At 42.9% G+C, this 24,240-nt stretch overlaps 1 protein-coding gene across 1 annotated transcript in view; it reads left to right on the top strand.

Moving 5' to 3' along the window:
• The window catches only part of LOC117549759 (conserved oligomeric Golgi complex subunit 5-like), a 76,943-nt gene extending 53,081 nt beyond the window's left edge, over positions 1-23,862 (top strand). Inside the window, 17 exon segments of the mRNA XM_034221827.1 lie at positions 1,856-2,015; positions 3,004-3,116; positions 3,202-3,279; positions 6,666-6,747; positions 8,266-8,470; positions 8,944-9,105; positions 9,881-9,980; positions 10,160-10,270; positions 13,628-13,690; positions 14,174-14,277; positions 20,436-20,520; positions 20,522-20,656; positions 20,658-20,678; positions 21,476-21,552; positions 22,345-22,471; positions 22,656-22,735; positions 23,317-23,862. Of these exon segments, the coding sequence (XP_034077718.1) occupies positions 1,856-2,015; positions 3,004-3,116; positions 3,202-3,279; positions 6,666-6,747; positions 8,266-8,470; positions 8,944-9,105; positions 9,881-9,980; positions 10,160-10,270; positions 13,628-13,690; positions 14,174-14,277; positions 20,436-20,520; positions 20,522-20,656; positions 20,658-20,678; positions 21,476-21,552; positions 22,345-22,471; positions 22,656-22,735; positions 23,317-23,425 (1,812 nt within the window). The 3' untranslated portion in view covers positions 23,426-23,862.
• The last annotated feature ends 378 nt before the right edge of the window (positions 23,863-24,240 follow it).

Here is a 24,240-nt window from a genome sequence, read left to right as displayed (position 1 = left end):
CTCTCTGCCACAGGCAGGCAGTGAAAAAAGGTAACTTCAGACAGTACAGCATCAATCTTATGCAGGCTAATTCCTACCAGTGAAAGAAAAGAAAAGATCAAAAAGAACAAAACAAAATATGCGATAATCGGAATATAAGGATATTTTAGAAACAATCTTAATTACTGCGTTGCTTCAAATGACTGAGAAGATGAAAACCAATCCGATGCCGATGTATTGTGTACGTTAGCCTAAAGACTGAAGCCGGATGGAAACAGCTAGCTGGACTCAGTTTCAAAACAAACCCATAGTAACGTAAAGCTCAGTGATCTACACACTGCGTATCATTTTTTGTATCTGTACACAGAGACATGTTTTATGGAGATGATAAACGTGTGTCAGTCAGGTGCTACAGCGCCCCCTCCTGTCTTCATCTGTTCCAGTGAGCTGTGAAGAGAAACCCTGCTCAATAACACGGTTCTTTCAACATTAAGTTCATCTAATGGCTATTACTAGCTCACTCTAACATTGCCACTGTATGGGGCTTAACAGAAAGGCTTTTTAACTTCTCTTTGCAAAAACGAAAAGTACGAGTTTGTCCATAATTAGAAAATAATTTGCGCCCCTCTCTGATTTTGTCATCTACATGTTCACAGTTCTCCCTCATTAAATCAATGTATGGTGATTTTAAGCTGCTGCTGTCTCACCTCCATACTCACTGGTGTGTGTGTGTGTGTGTGTGTGTGTGTGTGTGTGTGTGTGTGTGTGTGTGTGTGTGTGTGTGTGTGTGTGTGTGTGTGTGTGTGTGTGTGTGTGTGTGTGTGTGTGTGTGTGTGTGTGTGTGTGTGTGTGTGTGTGTGTGTGTGTGTGTGTGTGTGTGTGTGTGTGTGTGTGTGTGTGTGTGTGTGTGTGTGTGTGTGTGTGTGTGTGTGTGTGTGTGTGTGTGTGTGTAGTGTGTGTGTGTGTGTGTGTGTGTGTGTGTGTGTGTGTGTGTGGTGTGTGTGTGTGTGTGTTGTGTGTGTGTGTGTGTGTGTGTGTGTGTGTGTGTGTGTGTGTGTGTGTGTGTGGCCTAGCATTACTATACTTGTGGGGACCTAAATCTGTTTACACAGTCACGTGTGGGGACTCGCCTCCATTATGGGGACAAAATGGAGGTCCCCATGAGGGGAATCATTAATGTTAGGGTGAAGACTTGGTTAGGTTTAGGGTAAGGTTAAGGGTTAGGCATGTGTTTGGTTAAGGTTAGGATAAGTCTCCAGGAAATGCATGTAAGTCAATGTCATGTCCTCAGAAGTGATGTATACATGGTGTGTGTGTGTGTGTGTGTGTGTGTGTGTGTGTGTGTGTGTGTGTGTGTGTGTGTGTGTGTGTGTGTGTGTGTGTGTGTGTGTGTGTGTGTGTGGCCTAGCATTACTATACTTGTGGGGACCTAAATCTGTTTACACAGTCACGTGTGGGGACTCGCCTCCATTATGGGGACAAAATGGAGGTCCCCATGAGGGGAATCATTAATGTTAGGGTGAAGACTTGGTTAGGTTTAGGGTAAGGTTAAGGGTTAGGCATGTGTTGGTTAAGGTTAGGATAAGTCTCCAGGAAATGCATGTAAGTCAATGTCATGTCCTCAGAAGTGATGTATACATGGTGTGTGTGTGTGTGTGTGTGTGTGTGTGGGTGTGTGCGCGTGGGTGGGATTGAGTATTGACTGTGTCCTGATGAGGATAACATTAGATATTTCTCCAAATAAGTCCAATCATCTTCTGTTATTCAACCAGAAAGCACCAATGAGTATGTGTTAGTATTTTTTAAATTCTATCCAGGCTGTGTGGTGTGCCACAAACCACCTTGACTTATTTCTTCCTCTCCTTCCACCTGTCAGAATCCAACCCAGGTCGGCACGGCCCTCCAGGTCTTCTATAACCTCGGCAGTCTGAGGGAGACCATCAGTTCAGTGGTGGGGGGTTACAGGACAACCATAAAGGACAACATCAACAGTGCTCTGGACATCAAAGGTCTGACACAGCCCACCAACCCCAGAGGTGAGACTTAAGGAGGATGTGGCTCTGGGTACTTTGTCCTTATTTCTAAAAGAGGAGAAAGTGTGGCCCAGTTTATGAGTAGGCTCGATCCAGAATAGACATGGCCCCAGAGAATAGTCAATCCTGGCTGGAGGCGTGTGTCATTTTCATGGCTCTGATGAAGTGGCCAAATAATGTTTCTAATTATTGTGCATAATGCTTCCAGATAACAAGCTCTGAGGGGGCCTAGGATCGTTCCCCTGGTATTCTCTGCATTATATCACTAAATGAATTTGAAATGAGCAAAAGGATAAATGTGTCATGGTACTTTTTTGAAAGTCTGGTGATATTCCATTTTGTTGTTGTTCACCAAATCATTAAAAGTCCCAACCCAACAATGAATGTATTTACTAACCCATGTTTTATGTGTATCCAAAGCCTTATATATCTATTATATCCCATATAGCTTTTTTTGTCATAAAAACACACCAATGAAACACACTGCTGAACTGGGTGACATGTGTGTTCATTACCATTAACACACACACTGTAGTAATATAACTCGATACAGATGCTGTCCTCCAAATACTCACTAGAGCAACACATGCAGATGAATCTATCCCTGAATAGTCCCAAACATACGGACTGTCTCTTGCTGTTGGTGTAACCTTTGAACAATACTAATGGCTTTTTCAAAGAAATTGCTGACCCATTTTTTTTTCAAAGATAAAACTAGATATGTGTGTGGTGATTTTAAATATTTACGCACCAATGTGCTCTGAGTTTAGAACCCCTGATGGATTAGGGTTAGCAGGAGTTTAGAGATGGATTAACAAATTGTTAAGTCAGGTATTTCCATAGCTTTTGAAGTTAATAAGATAAATAAGACAAAATATGGCTATAAACTCAGAATAAAAAACAATATCAAGCTGGCCAGCAGAAAATATGTTTTCATTGGCCTTTGTCCCAAAAATCCTTAATGCTTCTCTGTGTCCCCTCTGTCCCTCAGCGGCCCCGGGCCGGGCAGTGCTGCCCACACCAGGCAACACGGCAGCATTCCGCGCCGCTCTGTGGACTCACCTTGAGAAACTGATGGACCAGATATGTGCTGCCTGCAGACAGGTACAGCCTCCCCAGCAGCTGACTGCACAGACATTAAAGTCGGCAGGACTCCTAATACAGGCCTAATGTCCTCCATATTTTCCAGGTGCAACATCTGCAGAAGGTCCTGCTGAAGAAGAGAGACCCTGTGACTCATGTGTGCTTCATCGATGAGATCATCAAGGTGGGTGGGCGCTACTGCTCTGCTCTTGGTATAATCCTAATAATTATGTTTCTCACAATCAAAATACAATTTCCACACACATTCAGGCATGCCGTTGCCCCATCATGTGCACATTACACAGCTAACTAGATGATGACAATGATGATATTAGTATTATTGCATTTGTGAAAAATGTTAAACGTAAATGGATGCATATACAAGGCGACAAAGCTTTCAGGGTCAACTGATTTTTCGCAAATAAAAAAAAAAGTTGGAACCAGGAGGATAGCAATGGTCCGATGGTATAATGGTCCATTATATTAGAACATCCCCGTAACAGTGGGTACCTGAAAAAACGTAATGTAATACCTTTAAGGCCCGGACACACCAAGCCGATTTTGGCCGTCGGTGGGCGTCAGGCCGAAAAACTGATTGGCTGTTCAGCTTAGCGAATCAGTGCATGAGAAGCGAAACGGAAGTGAGGGACCCAAACAAACTATTAAGAAGGCAAATCTGAGATTTCATTTAACTCCAGCTCTCGACACAGGTTCGGGAAAGCCCCACGAGCTTCTCGCTGTAGAGTGAAAATTAGTGATGTTACGTATTGCGCCGGCGCTTCGGAGCGTTTGTCGAGTAATCCCCAAAGCTTTTTGTGAAGCATGTATCGAGGCTCGTATTGTTTTGGGCCAGTGATACATGCATAAATAAATGTAGGAATGAAAACAAGAATGAATAAATACAGGAATAAATATGTGTGCTGTGGCTCAGCTGGAAAGCAGTTGACTCATGACCGCAGGGTCCCTGGTTCAACGACTGAACAATACATCTTCTTTGTTGTTTATAAAAGCTACAGCTAAATGAGATAATGTAGTTAATAAATAGTCTTTGATATGGTTTAGCCTTTCTCAGGCTACAACATGGTTAAGTTTATGAATATTATTAAGGAATACAAATCCCTCTTTGCAATGTTTACCAGCCTCCTTAGGCTTTTCAATCACAATCAATACACTGGAATAAATACAATATTGTTAAAATGAAAATATGATGTAATGTTCGTTGTTTAGAGTTATTCTAAGGCTTTACTCATTGGGAACTCGGTATGAGATGATGGAGCACACTGTTGAGATGTCCAATCTGCCTGTTTTACACACTTTGACCAACAGGGGGTTTGTGTTCAGATGAAGCCCATGATGAAGCCTCATGAGATGAACCCTTTAGCGATCCAATTGGCTGGAAAGCTTCAAAGCTTCATAAGGCTTCATCTCGCCATCACTAGTGAAAATGGAACGCACACGCTATTTGTTGTTTGTTTATATAACGCAGTCTGTCTTCCGGTTGTTGCCTCTTTTGAATGACGTATACACACTACCGCCGCCTGCTGGTAAGGAGAGTTATTGCCACTCACGCATGCGCAATTCGTACCTTCTTGGCCGTCGGCTGAAGTCTTTGCGGTGTGTTCCAGTGCGACACATGGCCAAAACGCAGAGATGCGAGGCGACACAACAGTCGGGGTCCGTCTGTGTCAGTTCTTTGGTGTCAGCTTGGTGTGTCCGGGCCTTTACATATATAATACACATTACATAGTTGACATCATGAAACATGACCTTACAAAACGACAGGGGCTAGTCTGTATTAGTGTAACCATGGTGAGTCCAAAACACACTGCACTATACAACACACACACTCCTGTCGCAGATCCAATCTCCCAACCTCTGCTGTCTCTTGCGTGTCAAACATGGATGAGCACAGATCTAAGTTGAGAAATATGACCTACAGTGGTGTTATTAAAATGATGAATGTAAAGGGGAAGAAAGACGTGCCCGGCCAGCTATAGTTCTGGAGATTTGCAGAATGCAGAATCTTCGAATGAGGAATTAGTCTTAGTGTCCAAATATGAATCAAAGTTAATATAGAACTGGAAGCATTTTAGCAAGCGTAGTGTAGAGACGTGCAGCAGAGCCACACGCTATATCTGTGCTAGGGCAGCAAACGGTGTCTTTCATCTTTACTCTCCTTAAAGAGGAACTATTTTACACATTTTGACTATCTGTCTAGGTATTCTGAGATTCCACTGAAAATATGAAGCCTTTAGTGTCTCGAGGGAGCTGAAGTATGGAGTCAGATCTGACTCCATACTGAAGTTTGATACAAGTTGGTTGGGTCTAAAAAGAAATCTGTGAGGGAAGTTAGAAAGTGAGCTTCCCAGGACTCTTGGGCATTTAGTTGGATTGGTGGTTATGATGGAAGTCATTAACATATCATCATGACTTTCATCAGTCCCACTCTCTTACCTCCACAGACGCCTAGAAGTACAAATCAGTGCAGCAGACTGTTGCTATGGAAGCAAAGCTCTCACCAATTCCACAGAGATAGAGGTGTGAGATGGAGACCTAATGACATGTCTAAATGCAAAACTCCTCAGCTGTGCAGCTTCACTATCTCCCTTCACTGTGCCACAGAAACATATCAAAACCTACACAAATCTCCTGTTACCATGTATTGTCTGCATCATGGTTTCCTGTAGCATTAAGATTCACCTTCAGTGGAGCTAGTGGGCCCAGACCAAAGCAGAAAAAGAAGCCCTGATAGCATTGATGTTTTGTTATTTTCTGTTCATCTCACATACCGTTGGGAAAAGAGGCAGTAAGAGGAGGGAGTGGTGGTGCTGTGTGTGAGGAGGAACAGTCCCACAGCTGGGCAGCAGACCTGCAACAGGCTTCTCTAACGGAGGACTAGAACAAAATACACACATGTCCAATTCCATGAAGTCATGGAGACACTGTCCTCAGTCAGGCTGGTTGTGGTGTGTGAGTGTGTCGCTGTCTGACAGCGCTATCCGCTCTTATCTTTGATAACTGTTACACAGTCTTATACTCATGCAGAAGGTGCATGATGATGAAGAATGTGTGCAGTGAATACCTCAGTGATGGCCGTTTCCATAACATTGTGATGATCACATTATTGATTTTGCTGAATATTGTGATTGCTAATATTATCCAGGTTTATTAGTCTTGATTTGTTTCATTTTTTGTTGCAGGTTTGCACATCAACACACACATTCAGCACACAACACAACTGTTTATTAGCTATATAGAGACATTATTATTTGCCAGGTTTCTTTACTAGTTTGTTTATGCACATCTCAGAAGTGCACTGTATTGAGTCTTCAGCCAGTCTCTGGTCAGAGGCTCACTCTGTACAAAAAGGATCCATTCATTACATTTCCAGAATAACAATGATACAAGCAAAATATCATCTGAAATGGACTTAAGGGAAATCTCAATATGCACCAGACAAACCTGGAAAAAGAGTCTAAACGTGTTTCCCATCAAACGCCAACACATGTCACTCACAAAGACTACAAGGACATGTGGTGACCAGCGTGTCTCTCTTCTGTCTGAGGACAGGATGGACAGCCTGATATCCTCTACACCTTCTGGACTGATGTCACCAGCACCCTCAGTGAGGAGTTCCACAGAGCGACTGAAGGTAGGACTGCTGCTTCTCCTTCCCCGCTGTCCCCCCTCAAGCTCCTACTTCAGAGGAAAGATGAATTAACCTAAGAGTTTAAATCTTGAATGTTTTCTCTCCGACAGATGGTAGATAGCGGCTCCAAACAAACAGTTAGTGGGAGGTCTCATTTAGTGAGCGATTATCATCTGGCTGTAACGAGCTCAGCTGACAACAGAACAGAAATCAATGGGGCTGGGGGTAATGAAAGGCCTGTTGTCCACGAAGCCATCAGCACACAGCAGTCTCATTGAACCAGTGTCGGCCTGTTGTACCACCTTAGTTTGTGTTAAAGGGAAAAACACGTCTTTTCTTTGGATGTGAATCCAGTCTTGATCATCGATGTCGAAGCTATAATTCCTGCGTGCTATATTGATTACATTTCAGTACAATGGAACGTTTAGGTTTAGGACGTTCTTTTTGTTCTTGCATCTACCAGTCATACACTAGAGATCCAAGCTAGAACAGATGTAGTTCTTAAGGTGTCCAATTCCATCAATGTAACGAATGAATGCAGGAACTGCAACACACTCCATAGCAGCAAACACCCTTTCCACAGTCATTATAACACACACACTGTTCAATGTGTGTGTGTGTGTGTGTGTGTGTGTGTGTGTGTGTGTGTGTGTGTGTGTGTGTGTGTGTGTGTGTGTGTGTGTGTGTGTGTGTGTGTGTGTGTGTGTGTGTGTGTGGTGTGTGTGTGTGTGTGTGTGTGTGTGTGTGTGTGTGTGTGTGTGTGTGTGTGTGTGTGTGTGTGTGTGTGTGTGTGTGTGTGTGTGTGTGTGTGTGTGTGTGTGTGTGGGATTGAGTATTGACTGTGTCCTGATGAGGATAACATTCTCCGAATTTTGAACAAATTGTTCATCTTAAAAATTAGACAACGTAGATGCACACACGCTTCCTTTCTCATATGAAGGCGTTTCAGTGGACTGTTTGTTTGTGTGTGTCTGTGTGTGTATGTATATATATGTATATATATATATATATATATATATATATATATATATATATATATATGATAAATATGAAAGAAGGACATGCTTGTTAATATCGAGTAAATACAGTAGCATGATTTCTGATCGTGGTCCCTCCTACACCCTTCTAAAACCACACGTTGTAATTATACTCTTTTTTCTGTGTATTTAACAAACACACAAGATGCTCCGCTTTAGCTTTTAAGGTTTATAAGAATGTATATTAGGTATATTAATGCTAGCTATCTAACTGCTTCCACTCTTTATGCTAAGCTAGGCTAACCACATATTGACTCCAGGTAACAGACATTTTATTTTTATCAAGTCATAACTTGACTTAACTTTTAATGAAATGTTGATGTTTTAATTTAGCATATTCATGTATTGACCTATGTTTTGTTTTTTAATGGAATTAAATACAGATGTTTCTTCCTGACTTTGCTCACTCTTTGCTTTCCTCAGAATTATGATATGGTATTAGCAGCTTCCTGAGTGCCTGTGTGTATTTGTATCTACTCTTTAGCCTCGTCCTTCCTGAAGCAGGCGTTTGAAGGAGAGTATCCGAAGCTGCTGCGCCTGTACAACGAGCTGTGGCGGCGCCTGCAGCAGTACAGCGCCAGCCTGCAGGGGGCGCTAACCAGCGGTGCAGGAATAGAAGCTTCTTTGGACATCAGCGCCACAGAGTCAGACACCCAGGACCTCTTCACACATGGAAAACAGGACTACAAGTGAGCACACACAGACCACGTTCACCTGTTCACAGAGAACACACACGCATTTGAAGTGTTCCATTAATCAGCACAGGTGTTTGGGGCCACTTAGAGGATATTTGACATCAACATGAGACACAAAACACACAGTGCATATCATGAGACCACGTAGATTTGAAATGATGGTTTTCTCAAACATCTTAATCCCTTAATCACACATCACTCGTGTGTGTGTGTGTGTGTGTGTGTGTGTGTGTGTGTGTGTGTGTGTGTGTGTGTGTGTGTGTGTGTGTGTGTGTGTGTGTGTGTGTGTGTGTGTGTGTAGTGTGTGTGTGTGTGTGTGTGTGTGTGTGCTGTGTGTGTGTGTGTGGGTGTGTGTGTGTGTGTGTGTGTGTGTGTGTGTGTGTGTGTGTGTGTGTGTGTGTGTGTGTGTGTGTGTGTGTGTGTGTGTGTGTGTGTGTGTGTGTGTGTGTGTGTGTGTACGCACGCAGCCCAGAGAAGGCTCTGAAGGACTCTCTGCAGCCGTACGAGTCCGCCTACCTCTCCAAGTCGCTCTCTCGCCTGTTTGATCCCATCAACCTCGTGTTCCCCATGGGGGGCCGCAACCCCCCCTCCAACGACGAGCTGGACAGCATCATCAAGACCATCAGCAGGCAAGCAGCATATCTGCCCGATGTGTTCCATTAGATGTGATGCTGCACAACCAGGACAGCAAGAAGCACAGTTACTGCACACACACACATCAGAATTATACACATACATATTCATTCATAATATATGATGAATTAATAAAATAGATAATCAATGTAAAAACTATAAAAGAACAATTGAACGAAAGTTAAAATGCAAGCCGTATAAAGAAGCTTGAGCCTGAACCATCCCAGTGATTGGTGTAGCAGCACAGTGTATATACCGTCATACAGCTGTCACCATATCACAGTTACACCACACAAATATCATAACCAACTTTTTTTTTCAAAAAGAATATTATGGCAATATGTATAGAACATTTGAGGACAGAAAATAGTCAAATGAATCTTGAACTGGGTTTATTGTGCATTTTGTCTGATTTAAGAGGTGCCAGATTATACAATACACAATATATATTAATTGTCATTTTTATGCTCAGTAAATGCTGAACGTTGAAATACGCAACTATTTGATATCAAATTTGTTCACCAATTTTAACCAATCAAATCAAATATGAACCTCTGCATTGATGGCAGTAAAAAAGGCTTGAATGTCTTCAGGGTCTGACCAACCAATACATCATCAGTCTCTCCCCAGGGCTCACACATGTGGTATTATTTAGGAAAAAAATACACATGCGTTAATCGCGTTAAAATAATTAGTGGCGTTAACTTGACAGCCCTACATTATTTGAATGTTTTGGAAATGTGTCTTATTTATGTGTTTGTTTGTTTGCAGTGAGCTGAATGTGGCATCAGTAGATCCAAACCTGGCTCTGGCTGTGTCCAAGAACGTTGCCAAGACAGTCCAACTGTTCTGTGTGAAGAGTGAGCAGCTGGTAGGACAGTCAGCGTCTGACACTGCGTCTCTGGGTCTTCATGGGTTCATAACACCATGATGTGTTTTCATGGATAGAGACATCCGCAGTGCGAAATACAAAGTGTGATTTATTGCAATTGGTTCTATATTGTCTCATGTCTGCCCACAATGCACTGCTCCCTGTGTGTCTCTCTGCAGCTGTGCACTCAGGGGGAATGCAGCCAGGTGATTGGTCCGTTAACGGAGGGCCAAAGGAGGAATGTGGCTGTGGTCAACTCCCTGTACCGTCTGCAGCAGGCTGTCAACAAGGTCAGAATCCTGCCGTCTACTCAAGAATATACAGAGGCTAGCAAAAGTATCCAACCCCCCCAACATGTGTTGGATTTGTCTGAATCACAAATGGTCAGGTCAGGTCATTAAGGACGAGAGTTTTTGGTGAGTTATTAAGCAATTGAGTCATTAAGAAAATGTAGTTCACTTTTATTTCGAAGTGTGTCAGTTGACCTGGATCCTAACTGGTACATTGTTGCTTCTTTAAGATGGTAACGGTGCCACACACAACAGCACACACTGCTCTCTGACTGCATGTGATTGGTTTCATACCTAAAGACATGTTGCATAACCACAGAAACACAGATACCCGACATAGGGCGAAGGACAGTGGGTGGGATCAGCCTCCAGCATTCAACATGTTTGGTGACCAGACACTGCAGCCCGCCGGATTACTACAAACACATTACTCCAGCATTAAAGGTTTATCCTCGAGCCTTTAAAATGTTACTGTGCGAAAAATAGAACAAATGTATTGAGGATTTAGGAGGGATACATATATTGTAGGACATTTCTGTACTATTGAGCATTAACCACACCTTTCTCTGTTGAATAACTGCACCCCTATCACTGATTCCATAAAGCGCTTCCTTAGTTCCTTCTGTTCTTCTGCAAAGGTCCTCAAACAGATTGAGCATGGTTTGTGTGTGAGCAGCATATCTCCTATTCGAAACATGTGAATGCTGCAGTGTAAGGTTTGGAGCAGCCGTCCTCTCTGGGTTCTCACGTGTCATCAGAAGCCTTTTGGAGTCAGCATATGATGCTCCAGTGTGCCCGCTCCTTTCCTCACTTAACATCTTCTGTGCTCTTAAAATATACAACAACGTGTAGAATTACAAAGAAGATACACAACTCAATCAATCAATCAATGTTTATTTATATAGCCCAATATCACAAATGTTACATTTGTCTCAGTGGACTTTACAGTTTGTACAGAATATCAGTATGACAATACGACACCATCTGTCCTTAGACCCTCACATCGTACAAGGAAAAACTTCCAGAGAAAACCCACAGTTTAAAGGGAACATGGGAGAAACCTCAGGGAGAGCAACAGAGGAGGGATCCCTCTCCCAGGACGGACAGACGTGCAATAGATGCCGTGTGTAAATTGAAAAGATAATACATTTGCAACATAGGTAGTCCAAATGTTTGGAAATGCATGTGTGTATAATAGGAAGATGAATCCACGAGGATATCCATCCAGGACCTATGATCCAGGACCACAGCCACGACTCAAGATCCAGGGCTCGCGATCCAGGACACAGGACCGCAGGATCATCCATGACTCCGGATCCCGGCGTATATAGACACCAAAAAGAAAGACATTTGGGGAAGCTGGGTTAATCGGAACATGAGAGTACACAGGTATAGACAGAGAGAAGGAAGAAGTAAGATGTCCCCCGACAAACTAAGCCTATATCAGCAAAACTAGGGGCTGAATCTAATCAGCCCTAACTATAAGCTTTATCAAAAAGGAAGGTCTTAAGCGCACTCTTAAAAACGGATAGGGTGTCTGCCGCCCGAACACAAACTGGAAGCTGATTCCACAAAAGTGGAGCTTGATAAGAAAAGGCTCTGGCTCCCATTGTACTTTTAGAGACTCTAGGAACAACCAACAACCCTGCATTCTTGGAACGCAATGCCCTAGTAGGACAGTAGGGTATAATGAGTTCTTTAAGGTAAGATGGCGCCTGCTCATTAAGGGCTTTGTAGGCGAGAAGAAGAATTTTAAATTCTATGCTGTGTTCTATAGGGAGCCAGTGTAAGGCAGCCAGAACAGGAGTAATGTGGTCCCTTTTCCTAACTCTGGTTAGTACACGAGCCGCAGCATTTTGAATCAGCTGAAGCGACTTGACTGACTTCTTGGTACACCCTGATAATAAAGAGTTACAATAATCCAGCCTTGAAGTAACAAATGCATGGACTAGTTTCTCTGCATCGTTTTGAGGCAAGATATGCCTGATTTTTGCAATGTTACGTAGATGGAAGTAGGCGGTCCTTGAAATTGATTTTATGTGGGCGTTAAAGGATAAATCCTGATCAAATATAACACCAAGATTCCTTACAGTCTCACTGGAGGCCAAATTAATGCCATCCATAGTTAATATATCCTTAGATAATTTGTTTCGTAGATTCTTCGGGCCAAGTACAATAACTTCAGTTTTGGTCGTGTTTAACATCAAAAAGTTTAAGGTCATCCACGTTTTTAAGTCCTTAAGGCAGTCTTGAATTTTATTTAGATGATTAATTTCATCAGGCTTGATTGATAAATATAGTTGAGTATCATCCGCATAACAATGAAAGTTTACAGAATGATTCCTTATAATATTGCCTAACGGAAGCATATATAATGTGAACAAAATAGGTCCGAGCACTGAGCCATTTTCTCGTTAAAAAAGCACATAAAATCATTACTACTGAGTGCTATGGGAATAGAAGGCTCAATCGAGCTACAGTGCTGAAAAGAAATGTTGCATTATTCTTATTCTCATCTATTAATGAAGAGTAGTAAGCTGCTCTCGCTTTACGCAGTGCTTTCTTATATTCATTGAGAGTAATATGTCAAATTAAACGAGATTCTTCAAGTTTAGTGGAACGCCATATCCTTTCAAGTTGTCTCGACTTTTGCTTTATTTTGCGGGTTTCGGCATTATGCCATGGAGCTAATCTATGTTGTTTTATTTTCTTCTTCTTCAAAGGAGCAACAGAGTCTAATTTTATTCGCAGCGCATCTGTAGCACTATCAACAACATGATCAATTTGGGGTGGTGTACATTTTGTATAAGTTTCCTCCCTTACATGCAGACATGCTATCGAGTCAAGTATTGGTGGAATCTCTTCCTTAAATTTGGCTATAGCGCTAACAGGACCTTTTGGCAACTGCACATCTCTATCGCCAATGTCGCCAACAGTTGAAATTGTTTCAACAGATTGCTGCTTAAAGATATTGCAATTTGAATGTATGACAACTTGTTTTAAATTCAAGAGGTACTCAAGCGATGTATATTGGGGGACCTGTAGATCAAAGCAGCAGGCGTCGGTCCGATCCCTCTATTGTTGCGGGTCAGGATGTAAAAAAGTGCTGCAGGAATGATAGTGGTCTGTGATGCTTGAAAAGAATATCCAGCAGACGGGGACAATGCAGCTCTCCAGCGTCAACATACCAGCACAAGTACTTTGTGGAACAGTCTGCCTATGATGGACATTCTAAATCTAAAAGCTCTGTAATGTTTTTTTGTGGGTCACCTTTCAATGATATTTTAGACGTTACTTTACAAAAGAGGTTAATCATTTAGTTCTGCTTTATTTGACTCCCTGTATTGTGTATTTCAGATTGTATCAGGATCGGGTGTGTGTGTCCCCCCCGCTGCAGAGGCCCTCTCTTCTTGTTTGGAGGTATCACTGAAAACCGCTTCTTTCTTTATTCTTTATTCATTTTTACTTTTCATTTTTAATTCATTAACTGATTCATTTGCTAGTCTGCAGTTGAGTTGAATGAATTGAGTTGAGTCATGAATGCCTCTGCAGTAACGTAGCCACACTCTTCTGGAGTATAATATTCATGTCTTTGTGTCCATTTATAAAAATACTGCAGCTCACATCCTTTTGTCATAACGGTGGGTTAGAAAACTACAACCTGCATAATACATGGCCTTGGTCTTTTTGTGAACATGTGTGTTGATTTAGAATAAATGTGCACTGCAGTAAGCCAGCACACATGACTGTTCTCCAGCAGCTGATCTCAGGGTCATTCAAAGATGTGTGGATGTTTAGTAACTGCTCCAGGTTTAGATTCAGAGTTTGTTTTGCTTTCTCACATTGCCACTGTACTGACTGCTACATGAGAGGCTGAGGGTCTGCTCTGTCTCTGGGGGGCAGGCGGTGCAGGTCCTGATGAGCAGTGCAGTGCAGCCTCTGCTGCAGTCAGTGAGTGACTCCATCGAGGCCATCATCATCACGCTGCACCAAGAAGACTTCTCAGGGTGAGTACCTCTGCAGGGACCCCTGAAGAATTCCCTCCAGAAACCCCCCAGCTATCGGAGAAAATACCACAGAGCATGATCTCTGCTCTACTGGACTCCTTTGTTTACTTCAGTAACAAAGTGACATCACTATGGAACACTTGCGCTCCTATTGGCTAGCACTCCAACACTTTGTACGTGATAGGCTAAGGAGCGGGACATCTCTAAGCTGTTGACCAATCACAACAGAACCGGGCAGCTAACCAATCAGAGCAGACTGGGCTCTGGTTTCAGACAGAGGGTGAAAAGAGGTTCTGCAGCACAGGCAGTATGAGAACAATAAAGAGCTTTTTGAACATTAAAGCAAGGATACATGTCCTAGTAGAGACACTACATACTGATATGAAGCTGAACATCAGCAGGAGAGGACTCTTTAAAGTAGAGACACTACATACTGATATACACCTGAACATCAGCAGGAGAGGACTCTTTAAAGTAGAGACACTACATACTGATATACACCTGAACATCAGCAGGAGAGGACTCTTTAAAGTAGAGACACTAAACATACTGATATACACTCTGAACATCAGCAGGAGAGGACTTCTTTAACAGTAGACACACATACGATAATACACCTGCAAACTCAGCAGGAGGGACTCTTTAAGTAGAGACACTACAATACTGATATACACCTGAAACATCAGCAGGAGAGGACTCTTTAAAGTAGAGACACTACATACTGATATACACCTGAACATCAGCAGGAGAGGACTCTTTAAAGTAGAGGCTCTACATACTGATATACACCCTGAACATCAGCAGGAGAGGACTCTTTAAAGTAGAGGACACTACATACTGATATTACACCCCTGAACAGCAGCAGGAGAGGGATCTTTAAAGTAGAGACACTACATACTGATATACACCTGAACATCAGCAGGAGAGGACTCTTTAAAGTAGAGACACTACATACTGATATACACCTGAACATCAGCAGGAGAGGACTCTTTAAAGTAGAGACACTACCTACTGATATAACACCTGAACATCAGCGGAGAGGACTCTTTAAAGTAGAGGACCCTACATACTGATATAACCTGAACATCAGCAGGAGAGGACTCTTTAAAGTAGAGGCTCCTACATACTGATCTACACCTGAACATCAGCAGGAGAGGACTCTTTAAAGTAGAGACACTACATACTGATATACACCTGAACATCAGCAGGAAGAGGACTCTTTAAAGTAGAGACACTACATACTGATATACACACTGAACATCAGCAGGAGAGACTCTTTAAAGTAGAGACACTACATACTGATATACACCTGAACATCAGCAGGAGACTACTCTTTAAATTAGAGACACGACATACTGATATACACCTGAACATCAGCAGGAGAGGACTCTTTAAAGTAGAGACACTACATACTGATATACACCTGAACATCAGCAGGAGAGGACTCTTAAAGTAGAGACACTACATACTGATATACACTTGAACATCAGCAGGAGAGGACTCTTTAAAGTAGAGACACTACATACTGATATACATCTGAACATCAGCAGGAGAAGGACTCTTTAAAGTAGAGACACTACATACTGATATACACCTGAACACTCAGCAGGAGAGGACTCTTTAAAGTAGAGACACGACATACTGATATACACACCTGAACATCAGCAGGAGAGGACTCTTTAAAGTAGAGACACTACATACTGATATACACCTGAACATCAGCAGGAGAGGGACTCTTTAAAGTAGAGACTACGACATACTGATATACACCTGAACATCAGCAGGAGAGGACTCTTTAAAGTAGAGACACTACATACTTGATATACACCTGAACATCAGCAGGAGAGGACTCTTTAAAGTAGAGACACTACATACTGATATACACCTGAACATCAGCAGGAGAGGACTCTTTAAAGTAGAGACACTACATACTGATATACACCTGAACATCAGCAGGAGAGGACTCTTTAAAGTAGAGACACAACATACTGATATACACCTGAACATCAGTAGGAGAGGACTCTTTAAAGTAGAGACACTACATACTGATATACACCTGAACATCAGCAGGAGAGGACTCTTTAAAAGTAGAGACAAACTACACTGATATCACCTGAACATCAGCAGGAGAGGACTCTTTAAGTAGAGACACTACATACTGGATATACACCTAACATCAGCAGGAGAGGACTCTTTAAGTAGAGACACTACCATACTGATATACACCTGAACAATCAGCAGGAGAGGACTCTTTAAAGTAGAGACACTACATACTGATATACACCTGAACATCAAGCAGGAGAGGACTCTTTAAAGTAGAGACACTACATACTGATATACACCTGAACATCAGCAGGAGAGGACTCTTTAAAGTAGAGACACTACATACTGATATACAACCTGACATCAGCAGGAGAGGACTCTTTAAAGTAGAGACACTAAATACTGATATACACCTGAACATCAGCAGGAGAGGACTCTTTAAAGTAGAGCCACGACATACTGATATACACCTGAACATCAGCAGGAGAGGACTCTTTAAAGTAGAGACACGACATACTGATATACACCTGAACATCAGCACGGAGAGGGACTCTTTAAAGTAGAGACACTACATACTGATATACACCTGAACATCAGCAGGAGAGGACTCTTAAAAGTAGAGACACGACATTCTGATATTACACCTGAACATCAGCAGGAGAGGACTCTTTAAAATAAGAGACACTACATACTGATATACACCTGAACATCAGCAGGAGAGGGACTCTTTAAAGTAGAGACAACGACATACTGATATACCCCTGAACATCAGCAGGAGAGGACTCTTTAAAGTAGAGACACTACATACTGATATACACCTGAACATCAGCAGGAGAGGACTCTTAAAGTAGAGACACGACATACTGATATACACCTGAACATCAGCAGGAGAGGACTCTTTAAAGTAGAGACACGACATACTGATATACACCTGAACATCAGCAGGAGAGGACTCTTTAAAGTAGAGAGACTACATACTGATATACACCTGAACATCAGCAGGAGAGGACTCTTTAAAGTAGAGACACGACATACTGATATACACCTGAACATCAGCAGGAGAGGACTCTTTAAAGTAGAGACACTACATACTGATATACACCTGATCATCAGCAGGAGAGGACTCTTTAAAGTTAGGAGTGACACGACATACTGATATACACCTGAACATCAGCAGGAGAGGACTCTTTAAAGTAGAGACCACTACATACTGATATACCCCTGAACATCAGCAGGAGAGGACTCTTAAAGTAGAGACACAACATACTGATATACACCTGAACATCAGCAGGAGAGGACTCTTTAAAGTAGAGACACTACATACTGATATACACCTGAACATCAGCAGGAGAGGACTCTTTAAAGTAGAGACACGACATACTGATATACACCTGAACATCAGCAGGAGAGGACTCTTTAAAGTAATAGACACTACATACTGATATACACCTGAACATCAGCAGGAGAGGACTCTTTAAAGTAGAGACAACTACATACTGATTACACCTGAACATCAGCAGGAGAGGACTCTTTAAAGTAGAGACACTACATACTGATATACACCTGAACATCAGCAGGAGAGGACTCTTTAAAGTAGAGACACTACATACTGATATACACCTGAACATCAGCAGGAGAGGACTCTTTAAAGTAGAGGACACTACATACTGATATACACCTGAACATCAGCAGGAGAGGACTCTTTAAAGTAGAGACACTACATACTGATATACACCTGAACATCAGCAGGAGAGGACTCTTTAAAGTAGAGACACTACATACTGATATACACCTGAACATCAGCAGGAGAGGACTCTTTAAAGTAGAGACACACAAATACGGATATACACCTGGAAACATCAGCCGGAGAGGACTCTTTAAAGTAGAGACACTACATACTGATATACACCTGAACATCAGCAGGAGAGGACTCTTTAAAGTAGAGACACGACATACTGATAATACACCTGAACATCAGCAGGAGAGGACTCTTTTAAAGTAGAGACACTACATACTGATATACACCTGAACATCAGCAGGAGAGGACTCTTTAAAGTAGAGACACAACATACTGATATACACCTGAACATCAGCTGGAGAGGACTCTTTAAAGTAGAGACACTACATACTGATATACACCTGAACATCAGCAGGAGAGGACTCTTTAAAGTAGAGACACTACATACTGATATATACCTGAACATCAGCAGGAGAGGACTCTTTAAAGTAGAGACACTACATACTGATATACACCTGAATATCAGCAGGAGAGGACTCTTTAAAATAGAGACACTACATACTGATATACACCTGAACATCAGCAGGAGAGGACTCTTTAAAATAGAGACACTACATACTGATATACACCTGAACATCAGCTGGAGAGAGGACTCTTTAAAGTAAGAGACACTACATACTGATATACACCTGAACATCAGCAGGAGAGGACTCTTTAAAGTAGAGACACTACATACTGATATACACCTGAACATCAGCAGGAGAGGACTCTTTAAAGTAGATACACTACATACTGATATACACCTGAACATCAGCAGGAGAGGACTCTTTAAAGTAGAGACATACATACTGATATACACCTGAACATCAGCAGGAGAGGACTCTTTAAAGTAGAGGACACTACATACTGATATGAAGCTGAACATCAGCAGGAGAGGACTCTTTTAAAGTAGAGACACTACATACTGATATACACCTGAACATCAGCAGGAGAGGACTCTTTAAAGGAGAGACACTACTACTGATATACACCTGAACATCAGCAGGAGAGGCACTCTTAAAGTAGAGACACTACATGCTGATATACACCTGAACATCAGCAGGAGAGGACTCTTTAAAGTAGGGACAACTACATACTGATATACACCTGAACATCAGCAGGAGAGGGACTCTTTAAAGTAGAGACACTACATACTGATATACACCTGAACATCAGCAGGAGAGGACCTCTTTAAAGTAGAGACACTACAATACTGATATACACCTGCACATCAGCAGGAGAGGACTCTTAAAGTAGAGACACTACATGCTGATATACACCTGAACATCCAGCAGGAGAGGACTCTTTAAAGTAGGGACACTACATACTGATATACACCTGAACATCAGCAGGAGAGGACTCTTTAAAGTAGAGACCACTACATACTGATATACACCTGAACATCAGCAGGAGAGGACTCTTTAAAGTAGAGACACTACATACTGATATACACCTGAACATCAGCAGGAGAGGACTCTTTAAAGTAGAGACAACTACATACTGATATACACCTGAACATCAGCAGGAGAGGACTCTTTAAAGTAGAGACACTACATACTGATATACACCTGAACATCAGCAGGAGAGGACTCTTTAAAGTAGAGACACTACATTACTGATATACACTGAACATCAGCAGGAGAGGACTCTTTAAAGTAGAGGACCCCTACATGCTGATATACACCCTGAACATCAGCAGGAGAGGACTCTTTAAAGTAGGGACACTACATACTGATATACACCCTGAACATCAGCAGGAGAGGACTCTTTAAAGTTAGAGACACTACATACTGATATACACCTGAACATCAGCAGGAGGAGGACTCTTTAAAGTAGAGGACACTACATACTGATATACACCTGAACATCAGCAGGAGAGGACTCTTTAAAGTAGAGACACTACATGCTGATATAACCTGAACATCAGCAGGAGATGGACTCTTTAAAGTAGGGACACTACATACTGATATACACCTGAACATCAGCAGGAGAGGACTCTTTAAAGTAGAGACACTACAATACTGATATACACCTGAACATCAGCAGGAGAGGACTCTTTTAAAGTAGAGACACTACATTACTGATATTACACCTGAACATCAGCAGGACGAGGACTCTTTAAGTAGAGACACTACATACTGATATACACCTGATCATCAGCAGGAGAGGACTCTTTAAAGGATGGTTGTTAGAGGGCTTACTAATCGAACTTATATCCCTGTGAAGACCTATGTCACTGGTCCCATGATCTTGTGAGTGTACGTGTGGCACCTCTAATGTGTGTGTCCTTGTTCTGTTCTCTCTGGAGACATAACTGTGTTTAAATGTGGTGTTGCAGGCCTCTGAGCAACCCTGATAAGCCGATTGTCCCGTGCTCCCTCTACATGAAGGAGCTGCAGGGCTCATGTCCAGAGTTCATGGGCTGACTACTTCAGACACTTCCAGTGTGTGGATTTCATCTACGAGAGCACCGAGTCCATCGCTCAGAGGGCCATCGAGCTGTTCAATCCGCCCCACAGCAGCCTGTTGCGGCCCCTGGGGGAGGGGGGCAAGATGAGGCCTGGCTGCTGACTGCGCTCAGGTGAGGGACCTCTTCCTGCTTCAAAGGGTCCTTCCCTGGTCCTTCAGCAGGCTGTTCAGGCCACGTTTACACGGAGATGAAAACGAAACCTTAGTCGATATAAAAAATAGGGTCCGTCCACATGAGAACCGCTCGACCCGCTGGGACAGGCGCTTGTAGTACATATGCCGGGCCTGTAAGTGGCGCTTTGTACTTCCACCACAAAATACACCGAAAGCAGCGAAGAAGACCCCCGAGCATGGTTGCCATGGTTGCCTGGTTGCCCTTCTGTTTATTCTCCGCGGTGGATTCAGCAACATGTAGTTCATGTAGTTCTCCATGTCCACTTGTTGCTGATGGTTGTGGTAGAGGAGCTGTAGATTTTGCACTAACATCTGTAGCATGGTCAGTAGCGTCTGGAGCACGAAAGCAACACTGTGATCCGCCATTGTTGTTGTTGTTGTTGTTGTTGGCGAAACACATCAGCAATGACGCGGGGTACGCGGAGGTGAGCAGCAGAGGTGGGGAGAGGCAGGGCTATGGCGTCATCGTTATCAGGAAATGGTCGTATAGGACGTACACACGGAGCCGTTAGGGCCCCCCAGAGCGTTTCGTCCGCAGATCTACCCACCCTGGGAGCCGTTATCGTTTGAGGGCTCCGTTTCCACGGTTCCGTTACGGCCTCGTGTGAACGAACCGTCCATACGATAGAGAACTGTAGCGGATACAGCCCGTTTCGTCTCCGTGTCAACGTGGCCTCAGTTTGTGTCCAATGATCACTGTGTGTGTCTAATGATCACTGTGTGTGTGTGTGTCAGATGGAGTTGGCGGTGGCTCCTCTGTGCAGGAGAGTGTCTGATTTGGGGAAACCTTACCGGATGCTGCGCTCCTTCAGGTTTGTGTGCTTCTTTATATGCTCCTGTCTAGTAGAGAATATATATGTATATAGTGCTCTAAAATCACCTTTACAACTGTGTTGCAAGGCAATAATGTGTCACGCCCTGGCTCAAGGACAGACAAACGAAGGAGACCACACATGATTCATATCCAATTAAAGTGCATTTATTTAAAGAAACTAAGTTAATTATGAAGTCAGTTAATCAGTAATGTGTGTAGTGGGTGGGTGTGTGAACATGCATCAGTATATAAAGCAAACCAAGGTCCAGTAGAGCCAAGCAACCCAAGAGGAGAGAGAGAGACTGACTGCTCAGGCACCCATACTTGTAGCTGAGCAGTCAACCTAAATCAGGTGCCATCAATCTCTCCTGATTGGGGGAGTGGCTAACCGGGGAATTGGGTCTAAGGCCTAGGGGCCGTCACAAATGTTAGTGGAAGGAATTTGGTAATGTTCAAGAGAGGCTCTGCAACACATTACTCTGCAGCTCAGATCTGCTCTGCATGGAGGAAGGGTTTCAAAATGATCCGTGACTGCAACTCAATATAACCAAATGAATTGTATCAAAAGTATTGAAGCAATAAAGATAACTGCAATGACTTACTCAGGTTGCTCTCTCGTTGGAGTTGATTTGTATAATAATCTGAAACTGAATCAAATAGAGCTGTTTGGAAGGAGGGAAACCAATCAAATGCTGTATGCTTATTTTTTCTATAGCGATGTAAACAACAACAAAAACTGGGGTACTTAACAATAGGCACATCTAAAAATATGGGAATGTGTGTGTTTCAGGCCGCTGCTGTTCCAGAGCAGCGAGCTGATCTCCAGCAGCCTGGCTGTGGGGGAGCTGTTCCCCTGCAGCACCCTGCTGCACTTCTTCTTCACCAGAGCCCCCCCCGAGCTCAAGTCTCCTCACCAGGTCTACACACACACACACACACACTTTTGTTTTACTTGTGAGAACTCTTATTCCTTACAGACTACAGCAAAGCTAACCCGAACCTTAAACCAGGCTTAACCCTCCGACCAATATCTGACCAATTGTCCTCACAATGCTTTTGGTGTACATCTATACTTAAAGCAGTGTCCCCCCCCCCCCACAGAGAGCAGAGTGGTCTGTGGCGCGGTATTCCCAGTGGCTGGACGATCACCCCTCTGAGCGGGACCGGCTCTCCCTCATCAGGTCTGTTCTCATTCTCTTACCCTTTAAAGTGAGCATGCTGCATGGTTTAACAATCATAACCCTATAAAACATTTCAATTGTGGAATAACATCCATCATTTGAATAACTTGCAGGATCAAGTGCAAACTGGGACTGACGTAACAACACTGTTTATATCAGAAACCATTGTGTGGAATCTAATAATAGTATAACACTACTGCAATAAGTGTTGCGACAGAGCAGTGACTGAGACAGCTCTACATCACACTGGCCTGTATATAACCAACATAAACATAACGTTAAAACAAGTGATGAATCATTGCTGTGGTTTTCCTTTGGGAGAAGAGTCATTTTGCAAAATGAAACTTAATTTCATTTCAGTTATGCAATACACACCTCTGCATATTCACATTAAAGACAGCAGCAGTGCAGAGTGTTGGTGAGTGGCAGGCATCTGATGCATGTTGTGTTGAAGCGGTGCATTACGTACTTCAGACATTTGAAATGGTATCTTATAATTCCTCATATATTCACTCAAGTTTAAAAGCTGTGTTTCCCGATGGTCAACAAGAACGTCACCAGCTAACTGTGCTCTCCTGCAGGGGCGCTCTGGAGGCCTACGTGCAGGCGGTAAGGGCCCGGCAGGGGAAGGAGTTTGCTCCCATCTATCCCATCATGCTCCAGCTGCTCCAGAGAGGCAGCAGTGTCTGAGTCGGTGTTCCTGAGCTACTTCTGCAGCAGTTTGTGGATTGGGTTTAGTGCTGTACATAATGCTTCCTTTGCTCTTAAGAACTGTAGCAGCTGGAAAGGGGATCTTTCTTACTTGGAATATGATCACTGAATGAAGGGACTTTGTCGTGGCATATTTACTACAGGCACTCCATATTGAACCAAACATTTAGGGGACACACTTTACCTGGACAACCTGAGTGACCCAAGTCTTAACTACAACCATGACACTTAGTATAACATCTGCTAACAAACTAGTTGAAATACAAATGTTGACTGTTATTTCCCAGGTTGTGTATGGAAAGCTGAACCATGTGATCCTCACTGTCATGTCTTTAATATACAGAGACCCATGTGATCAGAGGTTGTGTGTTGTTCTTGAATGACTTGAGAATAAATGGGGAGATGTTTGAAGGGTTTTTATTTGTACAGTACTTCATTAGAAGCAGGGATGATCTCACACACACACACACAGTATGACAGCACACACAGGGGGCTCACACAGGCCACTTCCACTGGTTGGTGGGGGGTTCCTCTATCAGCGGCTCCCAGGGTTTCCACTCAGACATCTTCCTTGCCAGAGACAGCTCACACTCAGCCTGCACACAGGACGCACAGCCACTTCAGATATAATGCTTTCAGGAAATACATTTACACAAATTCCATTTTTTGCTAAGGAGATGAAAAGACTCTGGCAGGTTTGAGCTTATCAGGCAAGAGGCTATCTTTAGTATCCAACTGTGAACCACCAGGCAACAGAAATACATTTCATCCCATGAAGAGATCAGAGAACAGTG

Source organism: Gymnodraco acuticeps, unplaced genomic scaffold, assembly GCF_902827175.1.
Source record: "Gymnodraco acuticeps unplaced genomic scaffold, fGymAcu1.1, whole genome shotgun sequence".
NCBI classification, from domain to species: domain Eukaryota; kingdom Metazoa; phylum Chordata; class Actinopteri; order Perciformes; family Bathydraconidae; genus Gymnodraco; species Gymnodraco acuticeps.
This window is presented reverse-complemented; position numbering and strand designations above follow the sequence as displayed.